Source organism: Bos javanicus, chromosome 2 (assembly GCF_032452875.1).
Source record: "Bos javanicus breed banteng chromosome 2, ARS-OSU_banteng_1.0, whole genome shotgun sequence".
Classification (NCBI taxonomy): Eukaryota; Metazoa; Chordata; class Mammalia; order Artiodactyla; family Bovidae; genus Bos; species Bos javanicus.
In genome coordinates, this window is record NC_083869.1 from 30,420,389 (window position 1) to 30,440,924 (window position 20,536).

The 20,536-nt window shown below is 39.3% G+C and overlaps 1 protein-coding gene across 1 annotated transcript in view; it reads left to right on the top strand.

Moving 5' to 3' along the window:
* The first annotated feature begins 2,747 nt into the window (after positions 1 to 2,747).
* Positions 2,748 to 20,536, top strand: part of TTC21B (tetratricopeptide repeat domain 21B) — a 100,149-nt gene continuing 82,360 nt past the window's right edge. The window contains exons 1-6 of the mRNA XM_061436383.1: positions 2,748 to 2,901; positions 8,567 to 8,696; positions 8,786 to 8,896; positions 12,674 to 12,840; positions 14,951 to 15,073; positions 19,550 to 19,707. Coding sequence (XP_061292367.1) covers positions 2,881 to 2,901; positions 8,567 to 8,696; positions 8,786 to 8,896; positions 12,674 to 12,840; positions 14,951 to 15,073; positions 19,550 to 19,707 — 710 coding nt within the window. The 5' untranslated portion in view covers positions 2,748 to 2,880. The remainder of the gene's footprint in view (positions 2,902 to 8,566; positions 8,697 to 8,785; positions 8,897 to 12,673; positions 12,841 to 14,950; positions 15,074 to 19,549; positions 19,708 to 20,536) is intronic.

The window sequence follows — 20,536 nt, forward strand, 5'->3', positions numbered from 1 at the left end:
GTTATAGAATGTCTATTATGTGTCAGGAACTTTTTGTCTATTATTAGGTATTCAGTTTCTTTAGTAAACATGGAAAATTAAGCTCAGGAAATTAACCTTCCCAAGTCATGAAAAATAACAGCACACCAGGGGGTTTCATCTCAGGTCTAGGAGACCATGTTCTTGCTACTGTACCATGCAGTCTCACACATTCAGTCAGTTATGGCAATCATTAAAGGCTTCACAGAGAGTAAGACGGAGAAGGCAATGGCACCCCACTTCAGTACTCTTGCCTGGAAAATCCCATGGAGGGAGGAACCTGGTGGGCTGCAGTCCATGGGGTCGCTAGGAGTCGGACACAACTGAGCGACTTCACTTTCACTTTTCACTTTTATGCATTGGATAAGGAAATGGCAACCCACTCCAGTGTTCTTGCCTGGAGAATCCCAGGGACGAGGGAGCCTGGTGGGCTGCCGTCTATGGGATCACACAGAGTCGGACACGACTGAAGCAACTTAGCAGCAGCAGCAGCAGAGAGTAAGAGTTGAGATGAATTCTAAAAAAAGAGTAGGCTTTTTTCATATGGAGAACGGGCTCAGAGCAAAGTAAGGGAAAGTATTCTCAGAAGGAATGGTTGTCCCATCTGCCTGGAATAAAGTGTTAGTCACTCAGTCATGTCCCACTCTCTGTGACCCCATGGACTGTAGCCCACCAGGTTCCTCTGTCCATGGGATCCTCCAGGCAAGAATACTGGAGTGGGTGGCCATTCCCTTCTCCAGGGAATCTTCCCGACTCAGGGAATGAACCCAGGTCTCCCATTTTGCAGGCAGATTCCTTACCATCTAAGCCACCAGGGAAGCCCATGTGAACAAAAGATCATGTGACCTTATGCAAGGACCAAGTTACCAGGCGTATCAAAGCAAATTTCCAAAGTAGTTTTAATCCAAAAAACACTCATGGAGTGCCAGATATGGTGATTTGTGCTAAATACTTTAACCTTAGAACAGAATTGAATGAAGGGAATTTTATAAATTAAAGTGATCTAAGTGTGCAGCCTTCCAATGGTCTGACAGTCCAAGTTTAGACATTAAAGATCTCAGAAAGATACCTTGATCATCTGCTCCTTTAACTGTAACCTTCAGAAATTTTCTTCCAGATGGACTCTTTACTTGAAACTAAAAGTGTACAGTTTAAGATTATATATGCTGACTAGGACCTTGTTGTTCAGTCGCTCAGTCACGTCTGACTCTGTTACCCCACAGACTGCAGCACGCCAGGCTTCCATGTCCCTGACCATCTCCCGGAGCTTGCTCAAACTCATGTCCATTGAGTCGGTGATGCCATCCAACCATCTCTCCCTCCATCTTCTCCTTCTCCTCTTGCCTTCAATCTTTCCAAGCACCAGGGTCTTTTCTAATGACTCAGTTCTTCACATCAGGTGGCCAAAGTATTGGAGCTTCAGCTTCAGCATTATTTGATGAGGACCTTTGTTTCTGGTATTCTCTGTTGCATACCAACTATGGATTAATCCGCAGACTCTGAAAATCAGACCAGCAGGTAATACCAGCTGTCCATCAGCACAAACATTTAGCTTGACTATAAATGATGGAAACAAACAAATAAGAACTAGTCTTTATGAAATAATATGTGCCTCTTTGAAGAGAATGCACTCTTAAGGAAAACCAGTGAGAAATACTGTCTAGCATTGGAGCCTGTTATCTTAGTCATTCTTTCCCACAAAATTGACATTACCTAAACTCCTGGCATATAAAAAGGTTAATGTTTTTTGACTGCTTAACAAACTTAAGATCTGATTAAGGCAACTCTGAATTATATCAACTAAATTAAAATAATTAGGATTGAAATTTGGAATCCGTGTAAAAGATTCTACAAAGATTACCTAAACCTCAAATCTTACTTTGAAAATATCTTTAAGCAGAAATACGAAGTCTCTTATTTCATTATATTTCAATTTAATTCACTAAATAACTTAAGAAATCTATCAGCAACTGACAGTTGCCTAACTGGCACAAACATAAATGTTTGCGTAGGGATTAAATCTATTTTCAGTTTAAAATCGGCAATATTATTTTTAACTAAAAAAGGAAATGTCAACCCACTCCAGTGTTCTTGCCTGGAGAATCCCAGGGATGAGGGAGCCTGGTGGGCTGCCGTCTATGGGGTCGCAGAGAGTGGGACACGACTGAAGCGACTTAGCAGCAGCAGGTTACTTTATTAGTTTCTCTCGTTATCAGGGAGTAAAAAAGAGCTTTTTTTTTTTTTTAAGGACTAATTTAAAGTGCATTCTAACAGGAAACGCGAGATTTCCAGCAATGCTTGCAAAGATGGGCCCAAGTGTGATTTTTCTGCGCCACCTTGTGGCCATAATGCAACTACTACACGTGAAAGTTAAAGGCTTTTTTCCTGAGCTGCTGAGGCCTTCTAAACAGCCGCACTGCGGGAACCTGCCTCTACTCAAACATGCAGAAAATGGTATCTTTCTTTGTAGTCAGTGATGGGAAACAGACTTGCCCTTATCCCTCCGTTCTCTTCCATTTCCTTCATTCTTTAATTCCTTATCCTGGGGACCGCCCTCCCATTGCCCTCCTAGGGTCGTTTCTGCGTTTGACCTCTCCACCTCCCGGGGCATCCGGTGGGTACGGCCCCCTTCCCCATGTGCAGCCCTCCCTCCAGGTCCCCGCCGGCGCCTGACCTGCAATCCCAGCCGCGAGGGCCCGCCCCCTCACACTGGCAGCCAATGGCGGCTCGGATCCGCCCCGCCCCTCCTGCCGCGTCCCGAGCGAGTTTGGGCCTGGGCGGCAGGGCTTGAGCCCCTGGCTCTGCTGTTAGGCTTCGGTAGGCGCACAATCAGGAGGCCTGCGGCCTGGCCTTGGGGAAGCCATGGACTCGCAGGGGCTGAAGGTGAGCGGGCAAGACGTGCTGCGTGTTGCAGTGGGGGGATGGCGAGGGGCCGCGGGGCGTGGGGAAGCGCGCGGGCCGACCGGGCGAGGCCGTTGTTACTTGCGGTGCCCGCTGCCCAGCCTGGCTGGGTGTCCCCAATTGGAGCGCCGGCCTGTGATTTACATCACCTGCTCTCCTCCGCCGACCCTGCTTAGGAAGCTTCATGTCGGGCAGCCTTCCCCACGCGCTGCGTTCCGAATTGCCGTTAGTGTGCGGGCCCATCCTGTTGGTCGTCTTTACTTTTACTTTTGTACCCTGTTTGCTCATAAGGTTTTTAGTCATTTTATGACACTGAGTGCGACTCCGAGATGCGATTTTTTAGGACTCCAGCAAACTAGTGTCAGCAATCCCCCTGCGACGGTAAAAGGGGCAAAAAGATTTTATGAAATCAATTAAAGACATAGGCTTGAAAATGGAGTATTTTAGGGTGATGGTCGGACACGACTAAGCGACTGAACAACAACTTCTCTGTTTATCACTGATGCATCTCTTCGGCAAATATTTAATGACGATCCACTTACGAAATGATGATACGAAAACAAAGATATGAGGCTTGGAAATAAAATAAGTTACTTTTTAGGATCATGATCTCCATTCATTTGTTCACTGATTCCCTTGTTCAACACATGTTGAAGGAGGGCTCACTGTCTGTCCACTGGAACTGGGGATAGTAATGAATAGAACAGTCCCCGCCTTCACCGATTTTATAGTCTATTGCTGGCGAAAACCTTAATTAAATTAATTCAACAAATGTTTATTGAATGTGTCCCATGTGTCTAGCATTGTTCTAAGCCCTGAGGATAATAAGCCCCGCAATAATAAAGCTAAGAAAAATCCTCCCAAATCTTTCTACATTTGATGGGGGGCGGAGTTAGTCCCTATACAGGTGAAAGCAGTGTGTATTGTTTGCTGGTGATGAGTGGATGGAGAACACTTAGCCAATGATAGTGTCTTTTGCTTTTTTGTCTGAAACTTAATTTTCCTGTGGAGCTTTCCCCGTCCCCTTAAATTTGTTCTTCATATTGCCACCTAAATGAACTTTTCAATAAAAACACTTCTCATGCTAAAAAGTGTTGTTTTTAGCATGTTCTAGTCTAAATCAACTCAATAGGAGGTCCTTGACTCCAGCTTTTTCTCCAACCACCTCTTCCAATTATCCCTGTTCTACTTAAGCGTCTAGAAATGGCCAACTTTCTCTATAATGGGCCAGGTGGTACATATTCAGGCATTATCGACCATAGGGTCTCCGTGGTATCGAGTCTGCCGTCATAGCATGAAAACAGCCATAGACAGACAATACCTAAGCAAATGAGCCTGGCTTTGTTCCAATAAAACTTTACTTACGGACACTGAAAGTTGAATTTCGTGTAAGTTTCATATGTTATATTTTTCTTCTTTTTCCTCAACCATTTGAACATGTTGACTTGCTGGCTGTTTGAAAGCAGGCAGCAGGCCAGACATGGCCCATACGCCACAGTGGGCCAGTCCCCGCTCCCGCATACAAGGATGGTTTTAGTCCTCTCCATCCTCACCCGATCCCGGTGAATCATGGCTTAATTCTGCCTTCTGTGTTGTTTGAGGTCCTCTTTTGGCCGACTTCCTTATGAATCATGAAGAGGGATAGGTAAGAGTATGTATGTAGGAAGTAGGAGTTTGTGAATAGAGTCAGTTTCTAAGTCCTCCCCAAGAATTTTACTCTCCTATCCTCCCATACCCCAACCTCACTCTCCTGCATTCCCAAAGCAGTTTATAAGCTCTTTTCTTGCATTTGCTACACTACATTTCAGTCTTTTAAAAACTTTGTTTTATTGAAGTATAGTTGATTAACAATGTTGTATTTCTAGTGTACAGCAAAGTGACTCAGTTATAATTAACTGAGTTAATTCTTTATAGTTAAATGAGTTAATTCTTTTTCATATTCTTTTCCATTGTGGTTTATCACAGGATATTGAATGTAGCTCCCTGTGCTATAATAGGGAGAAGGCAATGGCACCCCACTCCAGTACTCTTGCCTGGAAAATCCCATGGATGGAGGCGTCTGGTAGGCTGAGGTCCATGGGTCCGCTCAGAGTCGGACACGAGTGAGCGACTTCACTTTCACTTTTCACTTTCATGCATTGGAGAAGGAAATGGCAACCCACTCCAGTGTTCTTGCCTGGAGAATCCCAGGGACGGGGGAGCCTGGTGGACTGATGTCTATGGGGTCGCACAGAGTCGGACATGACTGAAGTGACTTAGCAGTAGCAGTGTATAGTAGGGACCTTGTTGTTAATCCATTCTCTGTATAACAGTTTCTGCTAACTCCAAATTGCCAATATCTCCCTTCCTCCCTGGCTACCACCAGTCTCTTCTTTCTGTCTGTGAATCTGTTTCTGTGTCATAAATAAGTTCATTTGTGTTATATGTTAATTCCACATTTAAGTGATATCATATGTTATTAGTCTTTCTGACTTCACTTAGTATGATAATCTCTAGGTTTATTTATGTTGCCGCAAAATGGCATTTTTATTATTAATATTCCATTATGTGTGTGTGTGTGTATATATATATATATATATATATATATATATATATATATATACACTACATCTTCTTTATCCAGTCTTCTGTCGATGGACATTTAGGTTACTTCCATGTCCTGGCTATTGTAAATAGTACTGCTGTGAACATTGGGGTATATGTACCTTTTTGAATTACAGTTTCCTCCAGATATATGCCCAGGAGTGAGATTGCAGGATCATATGGCAACTCTATTTTTAATTTTTTGAGTAGCCTCCATATTGTTGTCCATAGTGACTGCACCAACTTACAGTCCCACCAACAGTGCAGGAGGGTTCCCTTTTCTCCACACTCTCTGCAGCAATTATTATTTGTAGATTTTTTTAATGATGGCCTGTGTGAGGTGATATTTCATTGTAGTTTTGATTTGCATTTCTGTAATAATTAACGATGTTGAGCATCTTTTAATGTGTCTGTTGGCCATCTGTATGTCTTTGGAGAAATATCTGTTTAGGTCTTATGCCCGTTTTTCCATTGGGTTGTTTGGGTTTTGTTGTTGTTGTTTTTTCTGAATTGTATGAGCTGTTTGTATATTTTGGACATTAAGCAAATATTTTGCAAATATCTTCTCGCAGTCCATAGGTTGCCTTTTCGTTTTGTTTATGATTTCCTTTGCTATGCCAAAACTTTTAAGTTTGATTTGGTCCCATTTGTTTGTTTTTTCTTTTATTTATATTGTCTTGGGAAACTGACCTAAGAAAACAATTGGTACTATTTATGTCAGAGAATGTTTTGCCTAGGTTCTCTTCTAGGAGTTTTATGGTGTCGTGTTTATTTTTTAGTTTTTAAGTCATTGAGGTTTTTTTGTATATTTGGTGTGAGGTTGTGTTTTAACTTCATTGATTTACGTGCCACTGTTCAGCTTTCCCAGCACCACTTGCTGAAAGAGACGGTCTTTTCTCCATTGTGTCTGTAACTCCAACATATTCTTAACCTCCTTTGTTGAAGATTAATTGACTATAGATGTGTGGTCAAATAGTCTTTAGATTCTAGTCTCTGTTGACAATTTTAAGCATTTCTGGGGCTTTTCTGGGACAAGAACCGTGTCTTATTCATCTTTATAGTCACTGTACTTTGTCCAGTGTCTGGCACTCAGTAAATGTTTTTGGACTGGACAACCTAACCTGAACGAAGATAGTAGAAATTGGTGTAGGGAGTGGGAAGTGGACTCGAGCAACAGAAGAGCCGACTGACTGGTTAGACTTAGGGGGACTATGCAAACAGGAAGAGAGAATTTCTGACTAGGTGTCTGGCTTGGGTGGTGGAGAAACTGAAAATAGAAATCTGGAGCTGCGATGAGAGGTCTTGACACGTTTTTCTGTTTTGTTTTGTTTTGTTTTTTTAATATCATCAACATATGGAGTTTGGAGGAACTTTTTTTTCCCCCCTGAATAGGAGGAATTGAGTACGATAATTCAATGAATCCTCACAATGACCTGTAAATGACTACCAGCATTTTATCAGTGAGCAAACTGAGGTGCTGTCGGATAGACCAGAAATTTGAAACCAGGTCTTTTTACTTTAAAATCCATGTCCTTTGTAGGTTACCATGCCCCTGCCTTTCAGGAGAGTTATATAGGTGCTTAGCGATACTAAATGCTGAACAGAAAATCAAGTAAGATGATATTAAAAGGGTCCAATTCTTTGCTATCCCGTGCACTGTAGCCCGCCAGGCTCCTGTGTCCGTGGAATTCTCCAGGCAAGAATCCTAGAGTGGGTTGCCATGCCCTCTTCCGGGGGATCTTTCCAACCCAAGGATCCAACCTGAGTCTCCATCTGAGCCCCCAGGGAAGCCCCAAAAGTGTCCTTAGTTGTGGCAAACCAAGGAGTCACTTGCAACCTTAGGGAAGCGGCTCTGGAAGAAACCTGCACTCTTCTGAGCTGTGCTGTGGGGGTCTTGGAAATGGCATCTGAATCATGCTGTGAAGAAGCTGCGGCTGAGACGGGACCAGAGATCTGCAACCAGAGGAGGGAAGCATAGTGAAGGTTACAGAGGATGTTTGCCTGACTCTTCTAGAAAAGCTCTCAGACCCTCCACAAACAGTAGATTGGGAAAAAAAAAAAAAAGGAGCTGTATAGACACTCATTTTAACCCTGTCAATGAGTGCTTCATTTGTGTTTCTCACAGATGAGCAGCTGAAGAGTCATACTAGATAGGTATGGAATGGCCTGAATTGGTTCGTGGAGGTGAATCAGGTGTATCTTAGTAATGGGGAGTATGGAATATGGTTTCCTTCTTTGATTAGGTTAGCAACTAAGCCTTAGATAAGATCCTAAGAAAAACAGTATAAAGCATAGCTGATGGTGGGCTTCCCAGGTGGCACCAGTGGGAAAGACCCTGCCTATCAATGCAGGAGACATTAGAGTCACAGGTTTGATCACTGGGTTGGGAAAATCCCCTGGAGAAGAGAATGGTTACCCACTCCAGTACTCTTGCCTGGAGAATCCCATGGACAGAGGAGCCTGGGGGGCTGCAGTCTATGGAGTCTCAAAGAGTGGGACACGACTGAAGCGACTTAGCATAGCTGATAGTACTTTTCTGCCTTGTATATGAATAATGTAATTTTGAAAAAAAGCCTGAAGAGAGTGATTTCCTTTAAAAAATAGATTCTTTGTTTTACTGACATTTATTTATCGTGGAACTCAGAAAACATAATCTTTGACAATAAATTGCTGGGTTTAATAGGTCATTACTTTGTGATGCTACAAAAGCAAAGTAGAAACAAAGTGTTGTTTGTTTTAAGAAACCTATAGTCTGGCGATAGAAGCCTCTGGTCTTTTTTTAAAGTTTTTTGGTAATTGAAAGTACTCTGACTTCAATATTGTTAAGAAAGCATTTAGGAGAAAAAGATTGAAATTATTAGAAAATATTGTTATTTTAGTAGTCTTATGTTGATTGTGTTCCACATTCCTTAGCACTAAGTGCTAGGCTTTAACAATATTTTAAGGAACTTAGAAGAAAAATATGGTAAGTTTTAGATTATTCAAGATCTTAGATTAGTGCCTGCTTGTTAGAGTATTTCAGAACATTGGAATCTCTCTTAACTTTATCTTTATTTCCTTTTAGGCTTTGATTAATTACTACTGTCAGGAGAGATATTTCCACCATGTGTTACTTGTTGCCAGTGAGGGAATGAAGAGCTACGGCAGTGACCCAGTCTTCAGGTTTTATCATGCCTATGCTATATTAATGGAAGGTACATGCTAATTATTAAGCACTCCCACAAGTTTTAAATTCTTGTTTTGCACCAAGAATAATTTTTCACTTTGTGCTTTTGATTTTCAGGTAAAATTCAAGAAGCTCTTCGAGAATTTGAGGCTATTAAAAATAAACAAGATGTATCACTTTGTTCTCTAATTGCACTGATATACGCTCATAAAATGAGCCCTAATCCAGGTATAGTATTTAAGTATAATGCTTAGACAGTTTTTCTACTCAGTTCATTTTGATTTTTGTCAATTACCTTAACCTTCAGTCTGTATTATATATTATCTGTGGATACTATTGATATCATATTTGTTTTATCGTCCTAACAAGACCTTAAGTTTATTAAGCACAAGAAATGTGAGTCTTGTCTAGCTTTCATATTTCTTATATACTATGGAAGTTTCATTAGCCTGTAGGAATTGTTTGAATTAATACAAAGGTGACTATGTGTTATCAATGGTTAAACCAAAAAAGGACAGCTCAAAACAGGCGTATACCTAAATTACTCGGTAGCAGCCAACTTTAACTTGTGTGCATATATAGTTAAATGCGCTTCCTCTCTTCTACTATATCTTAAGCTTCTTAAAAGCTCTTATACCCCCCAAGGGGGCTAGCTGTTTTTAAGATATTCAGTAAATTTTTATCCAGTAGTAGGTTGGGATATATGATTAGATTATATAAGGAACTTTATACATAAACCAGCAATTAAAATTAGGTTAACTGTCTTAATATTTAGTGTATCGTAATGGCTGAGGCAGAACAGTATTAAAATTTTAGATAATAACAAAGAAATAATATTGTATTCATCCATACATATCTAGTAACAGCTAATAGCATCATAAAAAGATCTTGTTTCAAGTAATTGGACACTTACCAAATGTCATAGAATTGTTTAAAATAATAGAAAACAGTTTTTTCTTAATCAGAGTATCACTTACATCCTTCCCACACATATTCGTGTACAAATCAATAAAATGTTATTTAATATGTTTAGCTTGTAAACAGATCTAACAACTAGATACTTTCTGCAAGGGACAGATAAAGCAAGGGGTTCCCAACCTTAGGGTGGTAGACCAGTACCTCCTGTCAGATCAGTGGCGGTATTAGATGAGGAATAAAATGCACAATAGATGTAATGCACTTGAATCATTCCCAGACCAGCCCCCTCCAAGTTTGTGGTAACACTGTCTTCCTGGAACGGGTCCCTGGTATTGAAAACATTGGGGACTGCTGAAGAGGAGCCACAAGAATTCTAAGAAGTGATCTGCAATATCAGTTTATAATTTAGTTGGGAAAGAAAATGTTAAACCTACAAAGATTAAATACTAATGTTATTATTAAGTAAAATGATACAAAATAAAACAGATGAATCCATAATTAATTGAAAATGGCATGTACTGTTTATCCATAGCAGTAGGCTGGGAGGGCTTTGTGAAAATGGAGATTGATCTTGTCTTTAAAGGATAGCTAGGGTTTGAGTATAAAGCATATTTGTCAGACAGGAGAACTTGGTGGGCAAATATGTCAAAATGGTTCAGGATTAGGCTCCTCTCTGGATCCCCTTTCTCTGTGCTCCAGCAGGAGTGTGTATAGCTGGAGCAGAGAGTTTACATAGGAAAGCTAATGTAGTCAGTAAGCCTAAAAAAAAAAAGTAACAAAATATGCTTCCTGGAAGCAAGTTGTCATTTAATTGGTTATTCCCAAGAGTACTGGTTCTGTTGGAAAATGTGATTTCCAGGACACTAAAAAGATGGAGGCAGAAGTATTGTTTAGAGGCACCTGAGTCCTCACTCGACTTTGCATAGATGATGCTGAGTGGGCTTGAACTCAGGAGAGGCCCAGAAGCCTGTCAGTCTCCCTGAGAAAGGGCCTAGATTGTTCTTGTACATTCTTCCTGAATATTGATGAAAGCCCTGGTTATGAAAAGGCTGTGATGCATTAAGAACTGGAGCTGATATCCAGCAAGAGCCAGCTTTGTGAGCTAACCGATTCTCCGCTTGATGGAAATATAGGCAGGAAGGTGCAATGCCTGCTTCCTCCCTGATAAGTTCTGTTTCTGTATCACGACTATTTGATGAAAATTTCTGAAGGTGTTCCATGGGCGTGTTGGGCAGAAAGGATATCTTGCCAAGCAGTCTGGCCCTCCAGAATGCGATTTTGTTTCCTAAATTCAAAAAGTTGTACCTTGGTAATCCTTCACTTAAGTTTGTATCACTAGAGTTAAGAGGAAGAGTCATGTACCTTTCCTTGGTAGCCATTTCCCAAAAGGTAGTCTGTTAGAATCTCAACCCTCAACTTTCACATTTCTTTTTCCTATTACCTGACTGATCCACATTCTGATTTGACCCAGGATTTGGATCTAATTGACATTTGTGTCCTAAGCACATACGTAACAGATTGAATAGAAGTGATTAGAGTTCTAGAAGTCACTCAGTCATGTTGGACTCCTTTGTGACCCCATGGACTGTGGCCCTTCAGGCTCCTCTGTCCATGAGATTCTCCAAGCAAGAGTACTGGAGTGGGTAGCCATTTTCTTCTCCAGGGTATCTTCCCGCCCCAGGGATTGAACCCACGTGTCTTGTTTCTCCTGCATTGGCAGGCAGATTCCTTACCATTAGCACCACCTGGGGAGCCCATTAAACTATATGTAGCAGTAATTATAACACTTTTCATTGGCCAATGACAGCAGCCTGACATATGTTTTAGAATTGGATTAAGAATTAGGGCAATTTGACTACTAGTTCTGGGTTTTCCCTTAATAATTGTCCTATATTAGAGTCATTACTAACTTTTTTTTTTTTATGTCTTGAGAATGACGTAAAGTGTAGAATGGCAGTGTGGTCACAGTAGTTGTTAGCTACACATGGCTGTAGAGCATTTGAAATGTGTCTTACTTGAGGATATGAATTTTAAATTTAATTAATTTACTTTTACTGGTAGTTGATTCAGTTGTTAGAAATATGTTTAGGATGAATATATGATTGTGTTTTTTCCAAAATAAATTTTATGAAATCTAAGCATATATTAAGATTTTCTGAAGAAAATGTAGCATCTTAATTGAGATGTGCTTTGTGTAAAGTGCATATCAGAATTTAGAAAGAAGAGAAAAAAAGGAAATTATCTTCTTAATTTTCAAATCCATATGAAATGATCATTTGGATATATTGGGTTAAATAAAATATATCATTAAAGTCAATTTTACTTCTTTTTACTTCTTTGTAGCTACTAGGAAATTTTAAATTACTTAGTTCAGTTCAGTTGCTCAATAGTGTCCGACTCTTTGCGACCCCATGGACTGCAGCATGCCAGGCCTCCCTGTTCATCACCAACTCCTGGAGTTTACTCAAACTCATGTCCTTTGTGTCGGTGATGCCATCCAACCATTTCATCCTCTGTCGTCCCCTTCTCCTCCCGCCTTCAGTCTTTCCCAGCATCAGGGTCTTTTCCTATGAGTCAGTTCTTCGCATCCAGTGGTCAAAGTATTAGAGTTTCAGCTTCAGCATGTCTTTCCAATGAATATTCAGGACTGATTTCCTTTAGCATGGACTGGTTGGATCTCCTTGCTGTCCAAGGGATTCTCAAGAATCTTCTCCAACACCACAGTTCAAAAGCATTAATTCTTTGGCACTCAGCTTTCTTTATAGTCCACCTCTCACATCCATACATGACTACTGGAAAAACCATAGCTTTGACTAGACGGACCTTTGTTGGCAAAGTAATGTCTCTGCTTTTTAATATGCTGTCTAGGTTGGTCATAATTTTTCTCCCAAGGAGCAAGCATCTTTTAATTTCATGGCTGCAGTCACCACCTGCAGTGATTTTGGGGCTTGCATATTTCTTGCATTTATTTCTACTAGTGTTGCTATAAAGAGAAGAACTATATTCTCTGCTGTTAATCATCTGATCTATCATAAACTCGTGATCTAGAATTTAATTTTCACTTAATGAGTTTTTTCCCTCTCCCAGATAGAGAAGCTATTCTCGAGTCAGATGCCAGAGTGAAAGAGCAGCGTAAAGGAGCTGGACCAAAAGTTTTGTACCAAGCAGGCTTGTTTCTGTGGCACGTTGGTCGGCATGATAAAGCGAGAGAATATATTGACCGAATGATCAAGATATCAAATGGGAGTAAAGAGGTAGCTGATTTTCTTATTTTGAAATAGTATCATTAAAGAAAGCTTAATGTTGTTTATATATTCACTGGTGTTCTTTGTTATTGCCCACTCTATGCTCACTTTATAAGTAACAGCTTTATTTTAATATTTTATAAAATTCTGGTTTTCTTAGGTTGCTTTTTTTAATGCAGTCTATTAGCTCTTGACGAGATCCTTCCTGCTTCCTTCCCTCCCTTCCTTCCTGTCCTTTCTCTTTCCTTCCTTCCCACTGTCCGTATTGAACTGCTCTAGGCACAGGACACCTATTATGTGCACTGTTAATAGAAAGATAAGGAATGCATAAACTTGACTTTCATGAACGAATCACCTAGCAGTGTTGTAGAGCACATACCCAGTTAATATTATGAGAAAATTGACAAATGGAATGAGAAGTGTGATTAAAATGTGCAGGGAAATATTAGTTAGCATTTATTGCTCATTTACTTTGTGCCTGGCACTATTCACCCATTACATAAACACTAGGAGAATGAAGAAGAATTTCTTGAAGGAGGTAGTATTTGAGCTAAAATTTGAAAGAGGGATATAGTTTCCACCAGCAAAGATTATAGAAAAGGGAATTAGATATACCCAAATGGGAGATAATACGGAAATAAGGAAAACAAGGAGACATGTAGGTTCTGGGTACAGTAAGAACCTCACATCTGACCAGAGTTTAGGGTAAACAGAAGAGAATGGAAGAAAAGGTTGGAAAAGTAGATTGGGACAAATTGAAGGATCTTGATGGGTAGGTACAGACATTTGTATCTAATTAGATATGCATTAAGGGTCATTGAAGATTTTTAATCGTGTCAGTGTTACTTTAAAGTGAAAATTCAGAATGTGAATTTAGCAAAGGTTTACAGGATGAACTGGCCTGGGAAGGAACCAGAATGCAGGCCCCTTTGCAAAGGTAGTACTTTCTGCCAAAGGTTTTAAGGATCTACACTAAAATTATACAGTGGATAGGAACTTGAGAATTATCAAATACCTGCAGGAATTAACAACTTCTTATAAATAGTGCAGGAAAGATACTGAGGTGTCAGATATCAAGGATGTCTCTCTGAAGTTTTAAGCCTGGACAATTCAGAGACTAGTTAATGTGGATAGAAATTACACTGGGATGAGAAAGTAATCTTGGAGAGAGATGATGTGTTTGCCTTTAGATGTGCTATATTTCAGGCACTGGCAGGACAGTGAGATGGAGACAGTAGATGAACTTTTGGAAAGAAGAGAAAAAATTAGAAGAGGTGTTGGACTAGAAATAAAAGTTGGGAATCATGCACAAGTTTGAAACAATTCAAATAAGGACAGTGATCTAGTGAGTAGAAGTAGCATTGTTTAAGAATTCTTACCTGTCTTTTCAGGTCTAATACAGGGAAGTAAATATGATCTTAGTTAAAGATTTAGAAGATTTAGTAATTCACCTAGAATTTTTTTTTACAAAGGAGCAGATTTCGTAATTTTTTATTTGGCATTAAAAAGAAAAATAATATATGAGTATCCGTTTTATTTCTAATCCTATAAACCTTACAGCCCATTGGCTTACTAACATTTCTGAAGGTAAATGTTCATGACTGCTTCATTTTTAAATTTCTGAGGGCATTTTATCCTTTTATTTGAATCTCACTGAACTAGTCAAACAGAATGAGATAGTTGCCAAATTATCTTAATATTTAATAAATGTGAAACAAGGAACTTCTTCCTCATCTTATTTCATTTGGTCTGCTTCCCCCCAAAAAAGTAACAAATTCTTATTTATGTACTGAATTACATGTTTAACAATTATTATTAATAGTTTATTTAAAAAGCCCCACGTAAGAATATTGGTTATTTAGCATTAATGGTTTTACAAACTTATTCATATTAATACTGGCTATAGTAGTAATCTTAAAGACTGAAACTCATAATAGTTCTCAAGACTCTAGGCTGGCAAGGGCTTGAAAGTGATTTTATTGTAGTCTTATTTTTTATAAGATTATTCAATAGAGTGATTTTTGTGACTGATTACAAATAAGAATGATGTAGCATTTAACTCATCCATGTTTGTTTCTTTCATTTCCAAGAAAAAATAAAAGAATTATTTGTTTTACAGGGACAGGTTTTGAGAGCATGGCTTGATATTACAAGAAGAAAAGAACCTTATACTAAAAAAGCATTAAGATACTTTGAAGAGGGATTGCAAGATGGGAATGATATTTTTGCTCTACTGGGTAAGGTGAGTTGGAGTTAGATTAATAAAATGATGTTTTAAAATTTATTTGTAGTATATCTGAAACCCAACAAAACTAAGTAGCTCAAAATGATGGTTTTAAATGTTGCTTTCAACTCTCAACTGCATTTGTATAGGATGATGAACAGTAAACTAGGGAAAAGTACTCCCTGCCAAATTCTTAAATCCTGGATCAATTTTATTTGTTTTTGCTGTTGCTGTTGTTGGTTGTGATGGTTCCTACATTATTTACTCACCAAACATCTATGATGCGTCTTAATATGTGTGAGGCATCACTCTAGATACTAGGGATACCCTGAGCAAAATAAAACGTCTTTCTTTCATGAAGCTTATGTTCTACCAGTGGAGAGAGACAATAAACGAAGCGAGTTATGTTGTATATTAGAAGGTGATAAGTACAGTGGAAGAATACAGAGCGAGAAGTACAACTGGGTATGAAAGCAGTTTTAAATGTTGTACTCAGAGAAAGTGATTTTGAGCAAAGATGTATGGGAGGTGAGGTTTAAAGCCATGTGGGCCCCTAGGGAGAGCATTACAAATAGATGGGTAGAGAGTTCATATACCTTAAGGCATATGCCTTTAGTCTGGAGACTAAAGCACAATGAGTGAAGTGGAGAGAAGTGAAGGATTGAGGGAAGGAAGGTGAGTGTCAGGGCAGGTGGGTATGGATGGGATGGGGATGAGAGGCTGGCTCCTTCTGTAAAGCCCTTGGCTCTTGCTTTGAACCAGGTAGACTGGCAGCTGATGAAAAGAGAAATAACATGAACTCACTTAGCCATACGTTGGGAGGGATAACCAAGTGGCAAAGTCATTAGAAATCATTGGTGGGTGGAAATGTTTAATTTGGACTCTTTCTTCAATCCCACTGATGACTTTGAATGCCTTAAATTTTTTTTTTTAATTTCAGCAAAAAGAAACTAAATTTATATTAGGAAAACAGTCTATTAAATTAGCGATTTGGGGGAGGGGATAAAAAAGAAAAAGAGGATTATTAGTGTCTTGGCTACTGCCAATATCCCTACATTGCTCTTGTCAATTTCCAGGGCTAGTGAGCTTCTTCAGATGCTTGTCATCAGGACAACTAGAATTCGTGCTGATTGGACTCAGGTTTTGCCTAATGGCGCTGCTAGAGCTTATGGACATATAGCAAGTTGTTTTTGTTTTTTTTTTTTAAGTTTTTCTGTCTCATTTTTCATCCTCTCTAGTCCTTAAAGCAAAGCTAGTAGATAATCTTCTCAGGTAGGGCTATTTCAAGTGTTAATATAAGCAGCTTAGGAGGATTTTCCCTTTTCCTCTAATACTTTTTAGACTGGTTTAAATTCTTTTTCTGATATAACCCATTCCAATTATGTATGTATTTTTCAGTTCATTCAGGCAGAGGCTTCCGTTAGTTGAAGTCCAACCAGGAATGATATGAACCAATTATATAGCAAATGTAGTTTCATTTAATATGATATGTTTTCTGAATGTTGAGCTTTAAGAAAACAAAGATCATGGCATCTGGTCCCATCACTTCATGGGAAATAGATGGGGAAACAGTGGAAACAGTATAAGACTTTATTTTTCTGGGCTCCAAAATCACTGCAGATGGTGACTGCAGCCATGAAATTAAAAGATGCTTACTCCTTGGAAGGAAAGTTATGACCAACCTAGATAGCATATTCAAAAGCAGAGACATTACTTTGCCAAAAAAGGTTCGTCTAGTCAAGGCTATGGTTTTTCTTGCGGTCATGTATGGATGTGAGAGTTGGACTGTGAAGAAGGCTGAGCGCTGAAGAATTGATGCTTTTGGACTGTGGTGTTGGAGAAGACTCCTGAGAGTCCCTTGGACTGCAAGGAGATCCATCCAGTCCATTCTGAAGGAGATCAACCCTGGGATTTCTTTGGAAGGAATGATGCTAAAGCTGAAACTCCAGTACTTTGGCCACCTCATGCAAAGAGTTGACTCATTGGAAAAGACTCTGATGCTGGGAGGGATTGGGGGAAAGAGGAGAAGGGGACGACAGAGGACGAGATGGGTGGATGGCATCACTGACTCGATGGACGTGAGTGTGAGTGAACTCCGGGAGTTGGTGATTGACAGGGAGGCCTGGCGTGCTGTGATTCATGGGGTCGCAAAGAGTCGGACACGACTGAGCGACTGATCTGATCTGATCTGATCTGAATATGATATGTTGCTTTCACGTGGGAGGCAATGGTCTAAGGAAGTACTAGATGTGCTCTGTTGGCATGATTTTGTTATTTTAAGTTACCAGCTATTCAGACAGATTCCAAGGGTGTCTATATATTTTTTAAAATTATCTTTATTCCTTTTTGCAATTACTGTTTGCCGTTGAGAAGTTTAAATAATTTATTTTGATGCAGTCAGTGGCATCATTGGGTGGTTCTCACACTTTTCCTTTAATTCTATGGGAATATAATCTCAAACTGATTTCAGGAATGTATTGCAGTTATACTGTGCATCTGTTGAGGCAGATGCTCATTTTGAACTGAGATATTCTAGGACTAAATTTACTCCTGAAGGGGATTCAGTAACACGTTTTAAAAAACGTGTTAGGCCCCATCATCTGTTCTTAAAGCACATACTAATTTGTAGATTTATATTTTCTGACCATGAAAGTAATTGCATGTACATTGTAGAAAAATTTTAGAATACAGTAATATCTGAATTAAAAATAAATATCAGCATTGGAGATAACCAGGTAAATTTATTATATTGTAAATTACATCTCTGTTTCATAAGTATAGATCTACAAATTAACATAATGACCTTTAATGGCACCTGAAATCTTATTAAATGAATATGCTGTCATTTAATGCTATGTGGCCATTTTGGGTTCAGTTCAGTTCAGTCGCTCAGTCGTGTCCGACTCTTTGTGACCCCATGAACTGCAGCACGTCAGGCTTCCCTGTCCATCACCAACTCCTGGAGTCCACCCAAACCCATGTCCATTGAGTCGGTGATGCCATCCAACCATCTTATCCTCTGTCGTCCCCTTCTCCTCCTGTCCTCAATCTTTCCCAGCATCAGGGTCTTTTCAGGTGAGTCAGCTCTTTGCATCAGGTAGCCAAAGTATTGGAGTTTCAGCTTCAACATCAGTCCTTCCAGTGAACACCCAGGACTGATATCCTTTAGGGTGGACTGGTTGGATCTCCTTGAAGTCCAGTGGACTCTCAAGAGTCTTCTCCAACACCACAGTTCAAAAGCATCAATTCTTCGGTGCTCAGCTTTCTTTATGGTCCAACTTTCGCATCGATACATGACCATTTGAAAAACCATAGCCTTGACTAGACAGACCTTTGTTGACAAAGTAATGTCTCTGCTTTTGAATATGCTGTCTAGATTGGTCATAACGTTCCTTCCAAGGAGTAAGCGTCTTTTCATTTCATGGCTGCAGTCACCATCTGCAGTGATTCTGGAGCCCAGAAAAATAAAGTCTTATACTGTTTCCACTGTTTCCCCATCTATTTGCCATGAAGTGATGGGACCGGATGCCATGATCTTGGTTTTCTGAATGTTGAGCTTTAAGCCAACTTTTTCACTCTCCTCTTTCACTTTCATCAAGAGGCTTTTGAGTTCCTCTTCACTTTCTGCCATAAGGGTGGTGTCATCTGCATACCTTAGGTTATTGATATTTCTCCTGGCAATCTTGATTCCAGCTTGTGCTTCATCCAGCCCAGCGTTTCTCATGATGTACTCTGCGTATAAGTTAAATAAGCAGGGTGACAATATACAGCCATGACGTACTCCTTTTTGTATTTGGAACCAGTCTGTTGTTCCATGTCCAGTTCTAACTGTTGCTTCCTGACCTGCATATATGTTTCTCAAGAGGCAGGTCAGGTGGTCTGGTATTCCCATCTCTTTCAGAATTTTCCAGTTTATTGTGATCCACACAGTCAAAGGCTTTGGCATTTTGGGTTACTTTAACTTTTTCTATTGTAAATAATTCTGCCATAAATATCCAGTTATGTCTTTAAGATAATTCTTAGAAGTGAAAATATTGAGATAGTTTTGCAATTTATATTGTTTATCTCTAAAATTTTCTTGAGGCAGAAAGTAATTTTTTTAAAAAGATACAAATTTATTAGTTTTTAGATGCTACTTACAGATATCCTGGAAATATTTTATTCTAAAAGGTAATTTTTTCTGTTATAAATACATTCTTTTTGATATATTCTTTAAAATTGTTATCCTATAATTATATTTCTGTTATTTAAGGTGAATTTTAAAACAAAATCACTTATTGTATAAAATGTTTTGATTCTGTGTGATGTTTCAAAATTTTGTTTGATTAAAACTTACTTTTCTGATTATAAAAGTGAAAACTATTCCTTACAGAAAGGTCAGAAAGCAAAAATATAGAAAATTTTAAGTAATAGAATTCTACCTCACCTGCTGTGACAACCTAAGTGTATATGATCACAGTTTTGATATCACTCTTTACTTTTTTCTCCCATTAGGCACAATGCCTTGAGATGCGCCAGAATTATTCAGGTGCTCTGGAGACTGTGAACGAGATAATCATGAATTTTCCAAGTTTCCTTCCTGCTTTTGTAAAGAAAATGAAACTACAGCTAGCTTTGCAGGACTGGGACCAGACGGTTGAGACAGCACAGAGGTTAAGTAAAACAAGATCTCACAAATATCTTTGGGTCTGGTTTTAATTTCAAGAAAAAAGAAAATCTATGTGTATTTTTTTCTTGTAAGATATTTTCAACTTGATTTTTTACAAATAATGTAGAATTGAAGAAAATCTTGACATTCCATTGTTTTTTAAGGACTGAATTTATTGATTTACATAAATATATATTAACACCTGAGTAGCTATTCTAAGACACTCTTAAGGTTCAGAAGGACAATAATTGCTGACCTCATGAAGCTTATATTCAAATGAGAAGAACCATGTAATAAGTAAACAAATAAGAAATTCTGTAGGGTGCTAACAAAGTTATAAGCTCAGTGGAGAAAAAGTAAAGCTGGAAAGTGAAATAGGGAGTTGGGGGAAGGGCTTCTATTTTATCAGCTGATCAGTGAAGGCCTCTGAGAAGATGCCATTGACAGAGGGAGCAAGCATGCAGACATTCCAGAGAAGGTTGCAGACAGAGGGGAACGCAGGTGCAAAGTCCTTGAGGCAAGAGTCCGTGTCATATGGTTAAGGGTGGGAAGGAGCAAGGTGACTAGGCGGTAACCTCAGAACAGAGGGTGGGAGGGGGAAGGTGTGCCAGGCTGGGAAGGGTCTTGTTCATCATTGTAAAGAGTTTAGTTTTTCTTCTGAAGTCTGAGGGCCTTGGATGGTTCCCTCTCTCTTCTTCCCTCTCTGCTTTTCCTTCTTTCTCTCCCGCAGTCTCTTCTTTTTCTTCTTACTGTTAAGTTAATGAAACCAGGATTTTTATCCAGCAGGTATTCCATGATAGGAATTGTATTGGTTGTGTGCCATATTAGCGTAT